We start from the raw sequence: 19604 nt of genomic DNA, 5'->3' as shown, positions 1-19604 counted from the left end.
CAATAATGTCCGGTTTCCAAAATGTAATCGTCACAATTGACTGCACTCATATTGCTATAAGGGCTCAGAGTAAAAATGAATTTGTCTATGTGAACAAAAAAAATGTGCATACAATGTACAACCTATTTGTACCTCAAACATGGTACATGGTTTCACACTCGAACATGCATTTTCTTTGTTTTATACATTGTTTTCACTTCAGGATTACTAGCAGGCTAACAGCTAACGCTGTGAAACGACTGCTACAAATGAACAGAAATATTTACTTAAGTTTTCATCCTTTATCTTCAAAAAATCTATCACACCATATAATATATAAGATGTAACACACAGATAGATTAGCCCAACATTGGACATCACCCACATTGAGCTCTGTGTTGTCCCCCACCCCCTTTTGCACACTGCTGTGAGGGGCTTCTCTCAAATTTACTCAGGTTGTTGTGATTAACAGGTGCGGCCAAATACTTCTATTCAAGATCTGAAATCGTATCAGCAGTTAGAGAAGTATAAATATACTCATTTTGCTGTGGTAGCTTTTCTGGCGAAGCTTGCACGTAGTTGAGAAGGTTGAGTCCAGACTGTAACTCCACTAAATTTTATTTAGCAGCTTTTCTGGGTACATAGTCAAGACCTGGCATTGAGAGGCTTCATAAGGTTACCTTCAGGCATGTATTTAGTCTGGATGGTAATGAAATTTATCTTGCATTAGCTGCTTGACAGAGAGAATAATTCTTAAGAGTATTTTTCTCAGTATAAGCTTTAAGGATCTTTAAAATGAGCACCTCAGAAAGTTAATGAACTGTGTTCAGGTACCTGCAGAGCTGCATGCCATTATCGGTTTAGTCATGTATAAACTGGAGAGAAATGAGCCAAAAGCTAAAAATGACTGAGTCCAGCTTCTCAGACAGAATAGTTTAGACTTTTTCATCTTTAATGTGCTACTCTAACATCTTTGGGTTTTCATGTTGGAAAAACAACAGGACATACAGGTGTTAACTTTAGAAAATGTCAACATTTTTCACTGTTTTCTGACATTTCCCGACAGACAAGTCAATCATGTTTATTCTAAGTTGCATGACTGGTAATTGACTTCTTCATAACGCATTCATAAGCACAGACGATGTAGAGAAGGATGCCCCAAGTCCCTGTTTCATATATAAGGTTGGATTTATGTAAAGAGGGGCTCCCATGTGACTAGGTTTCTCTATATGTTAATGTATTCCAAGCTTTGGCCTTTTACACAGTGACCTTTTCAGCTGATAGCTGAGAATCAGTCCTGTGTTACAGAGGTTTCTCTTTCTCTGTGCTGTTCTTTGATCCATAGAGATAAAATGACAAAGACTTGCTGATAGATGACAGCTTTGTGTTATTTCTAGTTTGATTATTTGGCAGTCATGGCTCACTGAAAACTGATTTTTGAGCAAGCCTAGCAGTAGGATAAAATATAATTGGAGGCCACAATCAGCATACTGGAATTTGCATTCTCCTTTTGGAGCTTGAATGTGTAACTCAATCACAGCTAGATAAATGGAACTGTTTGACACTTTTTTGGGTGGAATTGCTTGTTAACTTTCATGGTTAAGTGGGAAAAAAATCTTAGTACCACTCTGAAATCAGGCAGCTTTTCTCAGCTTGGCTAACACATCGGAATCAGGAGAGTCAGTGCACCCAATCAGGAGGTGCAGACGAATCCTGGGAAAAACTGGAAGCTGATAAGCCACCATTACTGCAATGTTTTCTTCTTTTTCTGCCACTTTCTGTGTAACTTTAGTTTTGACAACAATGTTAAGGGCACCAGGAAAAACATGTGGAGTTGTCAGCTGCCCTAACAGTTCTGACAAATTATAACTGTGGAAAAATCATCTTGTTTATACCTGTCCACTGCTGAATAGTGAGTACGGTCGAGAAGAAGCTGCATGTTATCATTACAGACCAGATATGAAAGTGGAAAAATAAAAACTGGTATGTAGTAAACACTTAAAATGTTTTGTTGATACTGCTAGTTTGTGACGATTGAATGCAGCAGTGGAATGGGCCTGCAGACCTCTATAATGGGGTGACCTCAACCGTGAGGTGGGCAGTGGCGTATGAACCTTTGTTGGGGTTCTCCTTAGTTTGTGGTAGTATTTTTATTTCAACCCCCTTCCCCTAACCTTTAGGGTGCGAATGCCAAACCCTAACCCTCTTTAGGTTTTCCTAGTTTGTGGGGTGTTAAATCAAACTGAATCCCCCTAAGTCACAGGTGTCAAACTCAAGGCCCGGGGGCCAAATGCGGCCCATGTTGCAGTTTTACCCGGCCTGCAAGATCATATCATATCTTAACTACAACTGGTTCACCCGAATGAGGTCTGCAGATTTCTTCCAGTATAGAAATGTAAATTAAACCTGGAAGATTTTTTTTAAAAACCCTTTTTCAGATTTTTATGACTTAACAAGTAGAGAGTAGAAATAGTCAGGAATGAGGGAAAGAAATTAATTTGTGTTTTCATTTCATATTTTAATTTTGCATCCCAAGATTATGACCTAAACTTAGGTTATTGACTTTTCATTTTATATTTTGACCTTTTCAATTCATAAGTTGACCATTTCTCTCATATTGTGACCTTTGAGGTTCACAATTTTTCATTTTAAATTATACCTTGACCTTTTAAACTCCTAAGTTTGACTTTTAATCCCATATTTTCATTTTTAAACTCCTGATCTAGAATTTCATCTTATATTTTGACTGTTTAGAGTCACAGTTCTGAATTTTATCTTCTATTTTGACCTTTAAACTCTTGATTTTGTATTTGTGACCAAAGCCAGATAAAGTTCCTGCAAGTCGGCATTCTGGTGGTTGAGAAAAATGGATACAAAGTCGTTTTCTTCAAAATGATCATTTTTCATTTTTTCTCATTTTATGCAAGTCCGACATTTACACTAGTCATTCGATGAAAAAAGTAACAAAAATTTGACATTTAAAAACGTAAATTTTGTGTTTTAAAATGCCCTGTTTTCAAGTTACTACAGGGAGATTGAGGGGAGGGGAAAGCGAAACTGCTGGGTGATAATTGGCCACTCAGCCTGGCATTGTTCCCAGTTTCGCCCATTGAGATGGACAATAACAAACACAGCATGGCTCAAACGCCACCCCTCCAAGTAAATACAGCTGTTTCTAGTTATCACCTTTTATTAACAAGCCTCAAGATGCACCCTGCAGCGAAGAAGAGTAGAAGAGACGATGAAGAAGCGGCAAGAATTATCAATAGACTTGGGACAACTTCAGGATCACTCGACAGTGAAAGTTTGATGACGGTGGATTTCCTATGGGAATATTTTGATGAGCATCAACAGTCGATTCAGAAGCTTGGTTTGGGTGGACTTCATATAAATGTGGCCCTATTGTTCACGCCCATTACCTGGCCTACCTGAAGGTAGGAAAAGTCCTGAAACTTTGAGCCTGGTTTTCTCAGAACAAACAGGAACTAGAAGTTAACATTCAAATGAGCATATGCTCAGATTAAGGTGTATGATACACCATTTGAAAGCTTGGACTCGACACTTTCATAATGTGTACAAAACTCAAAAATGACCTCGGATGACTTGCAGGAGTTTTTACCAGCTTTGGTCACATTTTATCTCACATCTTGACCTTTAAACCCATGAGTTTAACCCTCTATCTCATATATTTGCCTTTTAAAAACCTTATTTTGACTTTTAATTTTGTATTTTGACCTTTAGGACTTATAAAGTTGACTTGTTGCATTTATTTGACATGGACACAGTAACATTGATGCGGTAATATTTCATCATTTTGACTTTTTTTTTTTTTTTTTAAAGAAATCTTAAAATCATTTATCATCACTTTTTAATTACCCTATTACCTGTGAAAACATGGTTGACGGTTTTCGGTTAAATTTTGACCCTGTTAGGCCCTCAGGTTGGACTTAAATTCAGATTTCGGCCCCTGCTGTGACTGAGTTTGACACCCCTGCCCTAAATACATTTTTGGATTATTATTCAAGAAATTCTGCTGTTGTGAAAAACGGCCACTTACCATAATCTCTAGCTATGTTTCTATTACCCCAACATGCCAGATGGATATATTTAACATATCCATCTGGAAAACCTCCCATAGACGGTGTTCAGACTGCTCTTCATTTGGTACCAGTTTGGCTTCATTGTGGATTAAACATCAAAGAAGGGAGGAAAGGATACTGGCACTCAATGGGGAGCTAGAATCTGTGGCTGAATTTAAAGAGTCTTTTCATGGAACAGGATCATTCATGAACGACTCATCCTATCATGCTATCTTCCCACACAGGGTTTATTCAATTGATAGTACTTCGCCATTTCAATTAAGAGCGTATTTGTAATGAAATAAGGATTTTTTTTAGATAATAAAGGGATTTAGCTAGTCTCTCAGCTCAGTACAAGACTCAGCAAGACTCTTGTCTCCCTTCATCTGGCTGATGACTGGAGATTCATATTTACAAGAGATATAAAAGTGGTATTAAGGTCCTCCCCAAGCTCTTGACAAGAAACAGAAAGCGCTTTATCGCCAAAAATGTTGCAAATGCCTTCAAGAAGAAATCAAAGCCTCCATGTTTCATCTGGTAATTATGACATTTGGGGATGGCTGACGATCACAGCAACTTCTAAGCCGTTAAATCACTTTTCATGGGAGAGTCTGAGATTTCTTTGAGGATTTATTCTTCATCTAATGGTCTGGATATCTAGAATACTTTTTAGCTGTTTAATTGGCCTGTAATTTAATCATATTTTCAGGGAAGCCATCAGAAATATGTCAGCCATGTTTCAAAGAAGCCCCTAACTCATACTTCATAAGTCCTCTGGTTCTTATCCACAAATAGCAACTCCCTGAACTGTGTCGAGGATTTCTGTGCAGTTCAAAAGGCCATGCTATCCAAAGTTAGAAGGCTCTCTAAAGTCTTTTCCATCTCTCTTAAATTGGACTTTATATGGGCCTCTGTTTCATCTCTGCTCAAAACAGTTTCTGAAGATTTACTGTAACTGATTGCTCCTCCATCCAGTATGTGGGCTGTCAGTCCTTTCAAAAAACGAATTGAATCCATTGAGAAGATGAAAAGAAAGAGCCAACACAGAGTTCAACACAAAGTCACTTTTATTATGTTTAGGGGGCAGGTGGAGCAGCTGAATGGAGGGATCCTCCTGATCATGAGGGTATCTTTGTTGAAGTGGATGCTGGCTCTGTCTGAGAGGATAAGACAGAGGAGTGGGAGCGAGAGTCGGCTAAGTGTCTCCAAATAATGATGTCCGAGTACCCAGATGATCTGTATGATCCCAAAATCAAAAGAAAAGGCAGCCTCAGCAAAGCCACACATCAAAAGTCAAAATTTAAAATCCAAAACCAAGAAGAAATAAGTCCCAGAGGGTCTTGAAATCACACACCACGTAACCAACAGTTTGCAGTGTATATAATGTTCTCACTGTCTGACTGCTTCTAAAGTCACTCATCACAAAGCGAAACAGTAAAGTTCCTTCAAAAGAACCAGAAGTTGATCACTAGACATAAAGGGATGTGCACCTTTGACTGCATTGTCTGGTGCATTGCATTTTACATTGCAGTAACTTCTCTTCTGCAGCCTTTGCTTTGACAATGAGTTCTACTACTGCGCTCTACTGTATGAGAGGGTGTGTCTTAAAATGATCGCCCATGTGCATCTGAAAATCTGTCGAAGTAATCTCTTACACTGTGTCCAGACCAAAGGTACTGCAAAATGTTGCCTCTTAAAACTCTGCAAAATCATAATGAGATGCATACAGTTCAGAAAGCCTCCCCTAAACCTCACCTTTTAAACATTTACCCTTAAATCCAGGAGTGTAGCTAGGGATTTTGGGCCCCTAGAAAGAATATTACACAGGACCCCCCCCCTTAACTGGCTAGTCAAGCAACAAATGTGCGTCATTTTTACAAATACATATGCGTTTTAATGTATTTTTGCACAATAGTTTCCCCATTTATGAGTAATATTTCTACTATGGTATAATTAAATTTACTTTCATTGTTTTGTAGTGCTGGACTTCCCCATTTGGACATTTTTAAGGGAGGAGCAGCATTTTATTTTATTCTATTTGATAAAATTTCAGTCTGTTGACCAATTAATTTAGTTGCTTTGGATCAACAATGACACTTATTACTAAGAAAAAATAAATAAAAACCACACTTTTCATCGCAGCCTTCTCAAGGACCCCTCCTCACTGTGGGCCCAGGTAGTCAGTACCCTTTTCCCTCCTGTGCTACACCCATGAATCCAATTTAATCATATTAAGGAAGAGCCTAACCCTAACCCTTACCAAACCCTTAGAACCCTTCATATCATATTAATCTTATCCTCTGGAGCATTTTGTTAATACGGTTACATAAAATCCCTGAATATTCCAACGTAGTTACATTTAGGAAAACGAACTTTCTGGGCTCATATTATCCCAAGAGCTGTGTGCAGCTCAGTAAACTTAACCCCATATCTAGACTGACCCGTAACCCTTAAATTAACCCTTTAAACCTTAACCCCTACCAAAAATGGAGAAAAGTCCAACTTCAGCATGTATTTCCAAGACATGTATACAGCTTAAAAAATATCCCAGACCTAACCCGCTCCCTAAACCTGCTAACTTTAATAGCCTTAACCCTAACTGTTGTTTGTGGATAGTTTTTGTTAATTTGGCTGGACAAAAATAGTGAATATTTGTACTTAATTAAATTTAGTAACACCAAACTTTCTGGGATTATATTCCAAGATCATATAGTATAATAAGCCTGCCTAATACCTAACCCTAACCCACAGTCTATCCCTTTTCTGTAGGATCAGTTTTGTTGATGTGGTTAGACAAAATCATACAAATTAAGACTTAAAGATGTCATAAAACCAAACCCTGTGGGTTATATAGGTGTACATATTAATATCTCCACCACACCCAATCTTTAATATACCCAACCTGTACATAACCGTTGGTAAATAATATTTATAATTTGTACGTTGACATTTTTCCATATTTCTATATTCCATATTTTTGTATTTATTAGTGCACTCGTAATAATACTTTTATTTGTCCTCTATTTCTATTGTGTTGCTGTCGGCAATGGCCTGCTTTGTCTAAGATACTTTTTGCTGCTGTAAATTGGAATTTCCTCTTGTTGGACTAATGAAGGAATATCTTATCTTATATGCAATGCTCGGTAAATAACCCAAGCCTAAAGAATATTTTTGGTAATTTAGCTAGACAAAAATGTTGAATATATTATATATAATATTTCAATTTACCATACTTTCTGAGTTTATATTATCATTAGAGTTGTATACAGCTGAGTAAGCCTACTCCCATTCCTAAACCAACCCCCTACCCTCCTAACCTTAACCTTAACCCTTCCATGTGGGATCATTTTGTAGACATGGCAAAAAAATGGGGACTATTCCAACTTATCATATTTTGGAGAAAACAAACTTTCTGGCTTCATATTCAAAGAGATGCATATCGTTTAATAAGCAAACCCCATACCTAGACCTTACCCCCCTCTAACCCTTAGAATCTTGACCCTTATCCTGTCCCTTTTCTGTGGGGTCAGTTTTACTGATTTGGTTCCACAAAATCATACATACCAAGACTTAAAGATATGGGGTAAAACCAATAAATTGTGGGTTCATTTAATCCCAAGAGATGCATGAAGCTCAGTAAGCCTACCCAATGCCTAAACCTAAGCATATCTGCTGGGGATATTTTGTTAACGTGGCAAGACAAAAACAGTGAAGCTTCCAACTTAATTATATGTATGAAAACCAAACTTTCTGGGTTTATCATTCCAGGAGATGCATTCAGACTATCCCAGTTACTCAACCCTGCTCAACCAAAGAGCCAAACTGTTGAAAAATGCCTTTGCAAGAGCCACAATGTAAGTGGTGAAAAGTGGCAAAAACTGATTAAAGTGGCAATAAAAATAAGATAAATGTGGAAAATAATGGTCAAACAGTGGCAAAAAAAAGTAGTGAAAAGGGGCAAATTGAGCATAAAATGGCAAAAAAAGGGTGAAAAGTGGAAAAACGGGGAGAAAAAGTGGCAAAATAGGGTAGAAAGTGGCAAAAAAGGGTGAGGAGTTACCAAAAATTAGTTATAGATGGCAAAAAATGGCCAAAAACACAGCAAAATCATGGCAAAAAAGTGAGTGTAAAGGTGACTAAAATGGGCAAAAATGTGGGGAAAATGGTCAAAAAGCAGCAAAGAGTGGCAAGAATGCTGAAAACAGTAGCATATAAAGGCAAAATATGACTTAAATGGGCTAAAAGTGGCAAAAAAGGGAAAAAATGCAGATAGCAAAAAGCAGGATAAAAGAGGCAAAAAACAGATGGCAAAAACAGAAGTAGTAAAGTGGGTAAAAAGTGGCAAAAAGAAATGGCAAAAGTGAGCTTGAAGCAGTAAAAACTGGATTAAAAGTGGCAAAAAAAGAAAAAAAAATCTAAATAAGGACTATGGAAATATACAGACAAAAAAATAAAGGTTGTAAATTAAAGCCAACCGCATAAATGAGGGGATTCAAACTGATTAATGTGACTTTTAATGGATCATTTCTGAGGTCATGAGCCACAAATCATCACAAAAGAGCCACATGTGGCTCAAGAGCCACGCACTGAGTATGACTGGCCTATCCAATAACTATCCCTACCCCTGATCATTCTAACCCTAATCTGTTGGATCAGTTATGTTGACTTGGTTAGATGAAATCACAAATACTTAATCTTAAATATAAAGTGTTTGGATAATATTTCAAGTCTATATTACCCTCAGAAGATGCACACAGCTCAATAAGGCTACCCAACATTTCAAAGCAGATGGATTGGCCAGATTCTTTTGCAAAATTTCAGGCTGAGACCCTTTTCCTGGTCAAAGAATGACTGGACCAATAAGCGTTACATGAAGAGAAAGAGGCAGTAGCTACAATGAAAACAAGGGCAGCCAGTGAAGAGATTAGCTGGATGCAGCTATAGCAGCAATTTTATAGAACTTGACATTTCTTTATTAAAAGAAGAGAGAAGAATCACTTTAAAAGCTTTTCTTGGCAGTTTTTCCCCAACTGGCTTTGGCAAGAGTTTCATTTACCAACTGGCTCCAGAGAGTGATAGTGAAGACTTGTGTATTGGCTGCCTATTAAGCTGGCCTCCAAGCTTTTTTTTAAAGGCTCTTCCTTTTCCAAACACCATCCATGTCCATTTGGATGTGAAACATATGCCATATGTCAGGTTAAAGCGTTCCCCACATCTAACACTAAACCTAACCTTAACCCTGCCCTTCCCCTTATCCACAGCATCAGTTTTTCATGTTTAAACAATCACTATGAATGTATTCAGTCTTAATGATGTGTAGCAAAAACCAAACTGTCTTGAGAATTATCAATACAAGGGATGCATACAGCTCAGAAAATTTCAACCCTCTTTTGCAGATCTGTGTCCAACTAAACTTCACTAACTCTTCCAGCTCTCTCTAGTCTGGTCCTGGACTATCTTTAATGGACACCAACTTCCATCACTCCATTTCTGCTTCAGAGCGGCTGTTCATCTGTCTCAGCTGAGTGACGATTTCACCTTATCTAGCCATTGGCTGATATCCAGCTCACAACTGCAGTTTGAACCCAAAATATACTGCTTTTGCTGCTTTGGCAGTATTATATGGAACGAAGGGATGCTGAACCTCTTTAATGGTTACGCAGATCTGTTAAAAGTAAAAGCTTTTGCTTTGCCAAGTCTGTACACAAGACAACAAGCAAACAGCTTTTCGAATGGATAGACCGATTTAGATGTGAGGTGAATGTGAAGTTGATAGGCTTTCGCAGCACAGCGTCAAGCAGATTTCTTGCCCAAATTGAGGAAATATAATGCAGATATTTCTTGGTCGTTGTAAATTTGCATCATCCATGTTATCAGTCAGAACTTCTGGTCTATTTTCACAGAACATTTGCCTCACTTTTGGTCTGAACACAGTGTTTTAGCAGGTAGACATCATCAGATCTTTCTAAATGCTTATCAGAGTGAACAATCGTTGTCACTGATCACAAAGTACAGAAATGACACTCTTACAAAGTTAATATCCAACATTCCTCACTTTCAGTTTGCTTGTCTATCTCCAGCAGCAATATCAGAGACACGGTGCAGAAAAAAGAAAAAAGAAGCATTAGGAGATCTGGAAAATGAATGACAACATAGTGACGTTACACTAAACATTTTGACAGCCCAGATGACTGTTTGAGGGCAAGTGTCGGCGCATCCGATCCCGGGAAGGTCGCAACACCAGCTAGATTGGCAGTCCGTCTGAAAACCACGCTGAGTCCTCTTCACGCAGAAATTCCTTAATCCTCATGTCAGGAGTTGACATTTCCCAATCAAAGACGAGTGTGGGATACTTACATGTCGCTCTAAAATGTTCTCTCACAGCAACACAAACATTTTAGTCCTTCGACATTTGTTCCCAACTCTTCCTACTCTCTGTCTCCTGGATTAGCAGAGGCGTCCCTTCAATAACAGTCCATAATGTTCCCCTCCGTGTTGTCGATAAGCTAGTACACCCAATCCTCAGTGTTCATGCAGTAAAGGTTCGTCTCTATCTGATCTGCTGCAGACCTGACCTTACCCAAGTTTAGCAAACTCAGAGTCCCGCTCTTCTCTGCCGCAGCCCAAAGTGTCCGTCCGCGGGGACTGGACCCTGCTGATTTCTTCAAGGGCACTGGCAAGAGAGTCCAGGTCCCCCGAGTCCTGGTGCTGGACTTCCCACAGACTCAGGATCACTGATGACGGGCTCTCCTGACAGGCGAAGTAGCTCAGGTTCCTGCAGGCCAGGAAAAATGTGATATTGGATTAGAGCAGATCAAGGAGACAGATCAGAGCTTCAGTAACGCAGTGATTATGATAATAAGGCCAATATATCGAGACATTTTAAAGCAGAACTTACAGTGACTCAGCATCTTTTATGCTCCCATGAGGGGGGTAAAGATTAAAAAGTTGTGCAAAATCAAAGCAGCAGAGGCCAAGTCATCCCAGCTTTTTTGTTTCTGGTGTGGATCAAACTCCAAAACAGAGCCCTCTTTAAATATTCCACGTCTTAGCTCTTTGTTAGGGCTGAACGATTTCAAAGGGATGTCTAACTGTGGCTGTTTTGACTGATGTTGCAGTTGTGAGTTTTCATGTTAGAGGGAATTTGATATTATTTCACTGCAAGACATTTTAGAAGCACTGTTGTGTGATTTTGTCTGAGGATTTGTGCCAAGCTAAGATGTTTTCTTTGGTCTGTGAAGTTTGATGTGGGGCCAGAGCATGTCTGCTGTGCCACACGATTAATTTACTGCATTTTTGACACATTTTACCCCTAAGAAGAATTGTGCCTCCTGCAATTTGGAGAATAAAATAGACTGAATGGGCTTTCAGGGGGGATATGACTTTCTTGTTTGGCTTTAATTAATGATTCATGCAATTGACTTTATTTCTACTATGGCTATTTACCACACAAAGATGCATTTTGCATTTTTTACACTTCATTTGTAAATGTGTCTAAGCCGAGTATTATAGAGTTCTGAGTGTTGAGTATTATATCAAAGGATCCCAGCTGTATTTAGTCTAGTTTAGATCAGGTCAAGTCATATAGCTCTGGCCTCCTGACATCAGCCAGACCTGTGCAGGGCCCATGCCCCATCTCTCCAGGTATCCACCTTAGATGCCTGGACCAGCCCACCAGATCCTGTGCACCTAGTATATGGGGAGCTGGATGAGGCCTGGGAAAGCATGCCAAGTTCCCGTAAAAGCACAGCTGCCATTCCTGCATCAAGCAGCTGACCCTCTCCTGAGCATGCCAGCATTAGACACACGGTCTTGCCAACAATACCCAAAAATGCGCTCAGGAGAAGTTGTCACAAAGGAGTCTAGCTGGCGGCTATGGGCATCAGTCAACATCCAGGCCTCACAAGAGAAAGGTAAGACCGGAAGGACCAAGTACTGAAAGACTCATTCACATGCTCAGATACTGGGAACGCCATACTGTCAGCCTCACTGTTACTGGATTGATGGATTACTCTGCCAGGGCAGGTGAACTGCTCCACAACTTCCACACTCTCACTATTAACAGACACAGATTCCATTGATGGCATCTCTGAATGCTCCCACAAGGACATCTACAGTCTCCGCAGGAGTATTTTGACCCAATCCCAGATTAGATAAAGACGAAATATTCCAGCTTGGCCCCAACTGAGCCAGTGCACAATCTCTCTGGCCCAAGCCATGCCACTTCTTCCTCACTCTTCCACCATTGCACTCACTTTGTGCATGTGTTGTAGAGGCAGCTGGTTGCACCACTTTTTAACAGCTTTTCTCCCCCATTATGTCAAAAACCTACATTTTAGAAGAAATGTGATATAATGTTTAGTAGTGGATTTACACCAAGGGAAGTTCTGAAGTTATTCCTAGTGCAAATTCATGTATTTTTATATGAATTTGGTCCTTCTTTTGCAGCTATAGCAGCCTTCACTCTTCTAGGAAAGCTTTCAACAAGATTTTGAGTGTTTCTGTGGGAATTTTTGCCCACTCATTCAGGTCAGCCACTGATGTTGGATGAGAAGGCTCAATCTCAGTTCCAGTTCATCCCAACTGTGTTCGATAGGTTAGGTCAGGGCTTGGTCAAGTTCTTCTACACTGAACTTATCAAACCATGTCTTAATAGTCCTTGCTTTGTGCACTGGGGCACAGACATGTTAGAATAGAAAAGAGCCTTAGCCAAACTGTTGCCACAAAGTTGGAAGCATAGCATTGTCCAGAATGTCTTGGTATGCTGGAGCATTAAGATTGGCCTTCACTGGAGATAAGTACCCTGAAAAATTGGCCCATACCATTATCCCTCCTCCACCAAACTTCACAGATGGCACAGTGTGGTTAGACAGGTAACTTTTCACAGCAGTGACCTGTCACTCCACAGAACATGTTTCCACTGCTCCACAGTCCAGTGTCAGTGTGCTTTACACCACTCCATCCAACGCATGGCATTGGACTTGGTGATGTAAGGCTTGCATGCAGCTGCTCGGCCATGGAAGCCCATTCCATGCCACAGATGTGGGCTTACATTAATACCAGTGTAAGTCAAGAATTCTTTAGCTATGGAATCAGCAGAGCATTTAAAGACTTTGATGCACCATGTACTTCATTTACTCCACACTGAGTGATCAGGGCTGAGTTTCTGTTGTTCCTAAATGCTTCCACTTTCTATTAATATCACTTACAGTTGGCTGGTGAGTATCCAGAAGGGATGAAAGTTCATGAACTGCCTTATTGTAAGGGTGGCATCCATCACAGTACCACTCAACGGCCCATTTAGTATCCCAAATGTAGCAAATGGAGACTGAATGGCTAGGTGCTTGATTTCATAGCCCTGTGGCAACAGGTCTAATTAAAACACCTGAAATCAATAATTAACAGGTATGGCCAAATACTTTTGTCCATATAGTGTATTTAGACATGTCAGTCATACACCCATGAATGGCATAAATGTATGCAGACAGTAAAATGCAAGTACTGTAAAACTATCCACTAAATGCAACTCAACAAATTTGTTAATAATGTCTTTATTTATTTCAGCATCATCTGCACTCCTCACACTGCCCTATCATCTAACATAGGCTTGCATATATCAGTCTAATAGTCCAGTAGTTTTTATGCTTGTAAATAGAAAGCAAGGCTAAGTTGAGTCACAGTCCTTGTTTATTAACGAGAACTGTGACTCAATAAGGCTGACTAAAACTAAATATTGACCATTAGTAAGCAAAGGTATTTGCCTTGCCCAGACAGTCAATACCAGACTGCAAAGATGCACTGCAATGGTATGTCTGAAAAATCCAAACTCATGGTTTGCTGCATCAGAAAAATAAGCTTGGAGCAGGATTTCATGGGCAGACCTGTCCCTCATCTGCTGTTGTTATAGCACCAATCCAACAGAGTGCACTGTTTCATTACAATGAGATTCCCTTTGTCCCCTTCGCCCCTCTATCCCACTTCCTCTCCTCCATATGAAGCCATTTCCACACATTCAGAGAAATAATTACAAAAATCAGCTTAAGCAGGAAGAGACATTCCCATTACATGCTTTTTGGTGTGTTCGACTTTGCTGAAAAAACTCTGAAATCCTTTCCCCCTTCCTCGGTCACAGATGTTTGTTTCTCAGACTTGCTTTAAGTGAAATTCCTTAATCACATAGTTTCTGTCACAGTCTCTTAGTCAACTTTCCCCTCTCATGTTCCTCCAACTGGCAAGAGAGAGCGGATACTCACACTTAGTGCTCCTCGCCCTCGAGAGCTCGACTGCACGGATCTAAGAGTCTTCACGGCCATCAGCATTTGATTATTGACTTCTCCTCTGAAGCACAAATGGAGATCAGCTCGTACCAAGACAACGAAAAACCTCACTCTGCCTACGCAAATTCTGACCTGGCACAACCTCTGGAGAGTTTAGCCGGGGTTGAAGCGGGAACACATGCAGAGATGCTGCTAATGAAGAGTGCTAACACGAACACATTTTCTTGCCAGAGGCTGGCCTGTCAGCGGTCTGAGACCTTCCTTCAGATTTCTGCAAAACACGGCATTTTTCTCTCCAGTTATTCTGACTGTGCTGCAGCTCGCTCCCTCGCCATCTCTCCCTGTGCATGTGTTTCTAGATCTATAATGAAATCAGCAGTGTGGCGTGTTACTGAAGGCTGGTTGGTGATGGAAGATTAGGGCTGACACGGTGCCTAAATTCTAGATTAAAAATAGTATTCAAAGTGGGACAACGTTTACATACTGGAGAGACCTGAACATGTAGCTTTTTATGCTTTCTAGTCATTATTCTGTTATGATACCAGAACAAAACATATGTACTGCTTCATATTTATGAGCCTTTGTGACTCACATAGATGACTCAGCAAGACACCTCTGCTTTAAGTAAGGATAAAAACCAATAAGGTGGAGGTTAGATGAAGCCAGAGGCCTCTGCACATCATCAATTAACGCTTGGTAGTGGACCTTTGAAAGGCCATTATTAAGGTCAAAATCACTGAAGGAAAACCACAGCTCCAAAAAAGTTGGGGCACTACATAAAATGTCAATAAAAGCAGAATGCAATCTCATAACCCATATTTTATTCACAATAGAACATAAACAACATATTAGATGTTGAAACTAAGACATTTTACCATTTAATGAAAAAAATATTAGCTCATTTGGAACTTTGATAGCAACAACACATCTCAAAAAAGTAGGGACGGGCAACATAAGGCTGGAAAAGTAAGTGTTATGCATGAAAACAGCTGGTGGAGCATTTTCCAACTAATTAGGTTAACTAACTATTAACCCTGTAAAGCCTGTTGTATCATATTTGATACATACTTTTATGATACCTCTATCTAATCAATATAATCAATAAATTTCTAAAACAGAATTCTGAATACAGTGATAAATGATAAAAATGCCCTCAAGTGGATTATCAGTTACCAAAAACACTTAATGTATCAAATGAGATACAAAAAATATATATGTTAAATTTTATGGAAATTTGGAATTTTTTGGATTTCAGTAGAAAGTGAAATAAACATTTCAGTTCCAAAAAATGAGAATTTTCTGGCTAAGATTTGTGTACTTGGGCTTTAAAGGAGCACTTTAGAAAGGCAGGGTCTCTCAGAAGTAAAGATGAGCAGAGGTTCACTAATCTGCAAAACAACTGCTCCTAAAAATTGTGGAGCAATTTCAGAAAAATGTTCCTCAAAATGAAATGCGATGGCTTTGAATTTCTGCTCAGCTACAGTCCATAATATTGTCAAAAGATTCAGAGAATCTGGAGGAGTCTGGTGATCTTTGGGTCCTCCCGTGGCACTGCATTAAAAACAGACATGACTCTGAACTGGAAATCACTGCATGGACTCAGGAACACTTCCAGGAATCACTGTCCATCAACACAGTTGGTTATTCCATCCACAAATGCAAGTTAAAGCTGCATCATGCACAGACAAAGCCACATATGAACATGATCCAGAAACACCAATGTTTTCTCTGGGCCAAAACCCATTTAAAATGGACTGTGGCAAAATGGAAAACTGTTCTGTGGTCACATGAATCAAATGTGAAATTCCTTTGGAAACCGCCTGATGCGGTTTCCAAGAGACTAAAGAAGAGAGGGACAATCCAGCTTGTTATCAGTGTACAGGTCAAAAGCCTCCCTTTTAGTGCCTATGGTGTGGGCAGCTTACCCATATGGAAAGGAATGATCAATCTTCAAAAGTATAGAGCAGTGGTTCTCAACTGATCAGGCATCAGGACCCACCACCAACTCCTTAAAAGAATTAGTAAAATGTTTAAAAAATGTAAAAACACTCAAATCTTTTTAATCAAAAATGATGCCCTTTGGACCCTAAATGAAATGAAAACCTTCTTAATGAAGAGAGAGAGAGAGAAAACAAACAAGTGTAACAAGCACACCATTGCAGAAAGACATGCATACGCATTTCTTATTCTACTCCACTTTTTAAAAGACAGCGTGGAAGTTTGACAATGGAATTTCCTTGTTAATTTGGGAAAACCAGCCATGTTATCTAAAAAAAAAGACATAAGATACACGAGTAGAAATTCAAGACACTGCTGACTGACCTCACTGATGTACTACAGATGGAGAGGATACAGTATGACATGATGGACAGCCTCAACAAATTTTTTCAGTATCTGGCAGCCATTTTTGGATCATCTTGTCCCTGGACAGTAACAGATTTTACAGTTTAATGCTAACCTTTCTCTTCTTGAGATGTACAATACTGTGCTGGTGATGAAGTGCAGTTAAATGTCTTACTTTGCAAGCCCTTTTTGTTGTTTTGTTTGTGCTTTTATAATTCATGTCCTCATTCTGTAAAAAAATCTAAAAATCTCTGTAAATGACCACTTTGGGCTTTAGTGAAAAGAATTTTTGCTGATTTTTTTCTGGCACTCATTCACTAGAAAAAGCTTCACAACCCAGTTTTGGGTCCTGACCCACCAGTTGAGAACAAATGCTTTAGAGCAACATATGCACCCATCCAGACATCTTTTTTAGGGAAGGACTTCTTGCAGCAAGACAATGCTAAACCACATGCCACATCCATCAGAACAGCATGGCTTCACAGTAAAAGAGTCTAGGTGCTGAAGACCCAGGACTATTGAGCAGGTAGAATCCTACATCAGACAAGAATGGGACAACATTCCTCTCCCAACATTCTGTTTTTATTTACCCCTGCTTTTTTGGAATTGGGGTTCTTTTGACATTCCTTTCAGTTGGAGTAGGGTGGGAGGGCACTGAAATGAAGCATTGAGATCTGTCTTGTTTTTTGGTCCAGTAGATATCAGATGTGTTGGATATGGGGTTGCACAGTTCTACATGACTCAGCAATAGGCAATACTGAATAAACACTGAATTTCAGTACTCATCTCTACATATGACACATGCAATTTAACAAAAAGCATGGTCTTGCAGAGACAGTACAATGGAGAAATACACAAAGATTGCAGCTTTACTTACTTTGTGGCTGATTTTGAGTAGTTTTGTTCAATATGGCTCTGTGATGCTCTGCCATTCATTCTAAATATCAAGAGGAATGGCTGTATCCGCTGTATGCCATGAAGATGACGTGCATCTGTAGTTGTGCACATGCAAGTGCAACCCTACTGTGCTGAAGCACATCACTGCCGAAGCCAGGTGAGCAAGCGTGGTATAGAGCATGCACAGTGGTCAAACACATTAGACTTTGAGAATTAAACATGCTCGAGCATGGTACGGATTGCCTAGTTTGAGTTTAGATGTAGGCTTATTTCATTTTCATGAATTATTTGAACTCCTGCAGCCAATCAAAATCCGTTCTCACAAAGATCGTGGAAAAATAAGGAGCAACTCCTACACAGAGCATGCCAGCTTGTGCCATATGGGGTTTAACAGTTCTACATGACTCTGCAATAAGCAAAGGACAACAGTGTATTACAAAGAATGTTATTTAGGGTTCAGTTTGCTTTAAGTCATACCTGTCAATGTGCAGCTTTTGAGCCAAGAGCTGCCAGTCCTTCCCCTTGGCATTAGCGGTGTCAAAGGTGGCGCTGATCCGCTGACGGATGGACAGGGGGATTTTAAAGGCCCTTGACCCTGTCTGAGAGGTGATGGTGCAGTCTGACTGCGTGAAAAAGGGCACCACTCCCTTTTCATTCTGGTAGCAAAAATAAGACAGAGGTGTGAGGGTGATTCTGCAGCTGAAAGTCTCAAAATGAAGACAAGGACGAGGACTTCTCAAGACTATTTTGCAATCTATACATGAAAAAGCTCCCCGAGAGGCTCATTAAGCAAGCTCTTGAATCAAATCAAGAGTTATCCAGTGTAATAAAAAGGAGCTATTAGCAAGCCGCATGACTGCCCACGCGACGAGCACGCATAATATCTTCCTTTTCTCACCTCCACTACAGACGTGTAGACCTGGAGGATCTGCTCCTCGCCTTTGACCTGCCGGACGCTGATCTTGCAGGAGAGCTGCGACGAGGAGTGGCTGTAGCGCTCCAGAGAGAAGGCACACTGCAGGGGACGCTGGTTACTGGCCCACACCTGAGAAAAGGAGAACTCCTGCAGAGACGAGGAGAAGAGAAGAGAGGGCGGACAGGGAGAATGATGAAAGGATTAGACAGGAGAGACATTAAGCCCCCGCTAAAGACGTTTGGTTGCTAGAATCCTGTTTTGCCACCCACTTTGCTGTTTACATGATTAATTAAGATTGAATGAGGGGCCTCTTTAGCAAATCAATGGTATTACCTCATCAGGCAGTTTACCCATTAGAAACAAACATTTAGAGCCCTGTTAACATGTAAAACAGCCCAAATCATTAGGAGAAAGAATTCAATTAGATGCTATTTTACTTACAGAGGATAATGAAGATACTTTATCTTTATTTAGCCTGACGCTCTGCATGGTTTGCCTGACATGCCCTCGTTAGCTCAAAAATATGAGATTTAGACACTGCACAGTTTTCAAATCTGAACTGATTTAAAAAACATGAGGGTGTCCACAGACATTAGGACAGTTTCAACCAATTTATACCATTATGATCCTCCGAATGCACACACCACATGATTTGCAAGACCTCGCACCAGGCATGTGCTGTAGCAGTTTAACAGTGAAGAATTCATGGACATTTGAATGATCAAATAGGAATTAACCCTTAGGCATCCCTTTAATTTTGTATTCTGTGCACTTATATACCTTATGCACTTTTGATATTGTTCCTATGGAGCAGCAAACCTGGTAATCGGCTTTTCTGGTGTCCTCAAGGTTTACCAATTAGTGGGGATGCTGAGCATCCACACTTTTGGTATTTACAAATTATTGTCTGTGTGCTTATTGACGGACTTCTCTTGGGTAATGTTACAGGCCTAACAACTACGATGAATAATTTCAATAACACATTTATATGTTTATTTCTCCTTTAATATAATCTTAATTATCATTTTTAATTTTTTTTTTCGGTTACTTTTGTTTACCTTTATTTCTCCTAATTTTTTCTTTTTTCTTTGTTTAACATGATGGACATTATTA

At 39.7% G+C, this 19604-nt stretch overlaps 1 protein-coding gene across 2 annotated transcripts in view; it reads right to left on the bottom strand.

Moving 5' to 3' along the window:
- Positions 1–8407: 8407 nt before the first annotated feature.
- unc5da (unc-5 netrin receptor Da) overlaps positions 8408–19604 on the bottom strand; it is a 506379-nt gene continuing 495182 nt past the window's right edge. For both annotated transcript variants that reach the window (XM_041811637.1, XM_041811638.1), the window contains 3 exons: positions 18474–18638; positions 18053–18231; positions 8408–10833 (listed from right to left, as the gene is read on the bottom strand). In XM_041811637.1, coding sequence (XP_041667571.1) covers positions 10635–10833; positions 18053–18231; positions 18474–18638 — 543 coding nt within the window. In that variant the 3' untranslated portion in view covers positions 8408–10634. The remainder of the gene's footprint in view (positions 10834–18052; positions 18232–18473; positions 18639–19604) is intronic.

This window comes from Cheilinus undulatus, linkage group 17 (genome assembly GCF_018320785.1).
Source record: "Cheilinus undulatus linkage group 17, ASM1832078v1, whole genome shotgun sequence".
Taxonomy (NCBI): domain Eukaryota; kingdom Metazoa; phylum Chordata; class Actinopteri; order Labriformes; family Labridae; genus Cheilinus; species Cheilinus undulatus.
This window is presented reverse-complemented; position numbering and strand designations above follow the sequence as displayed.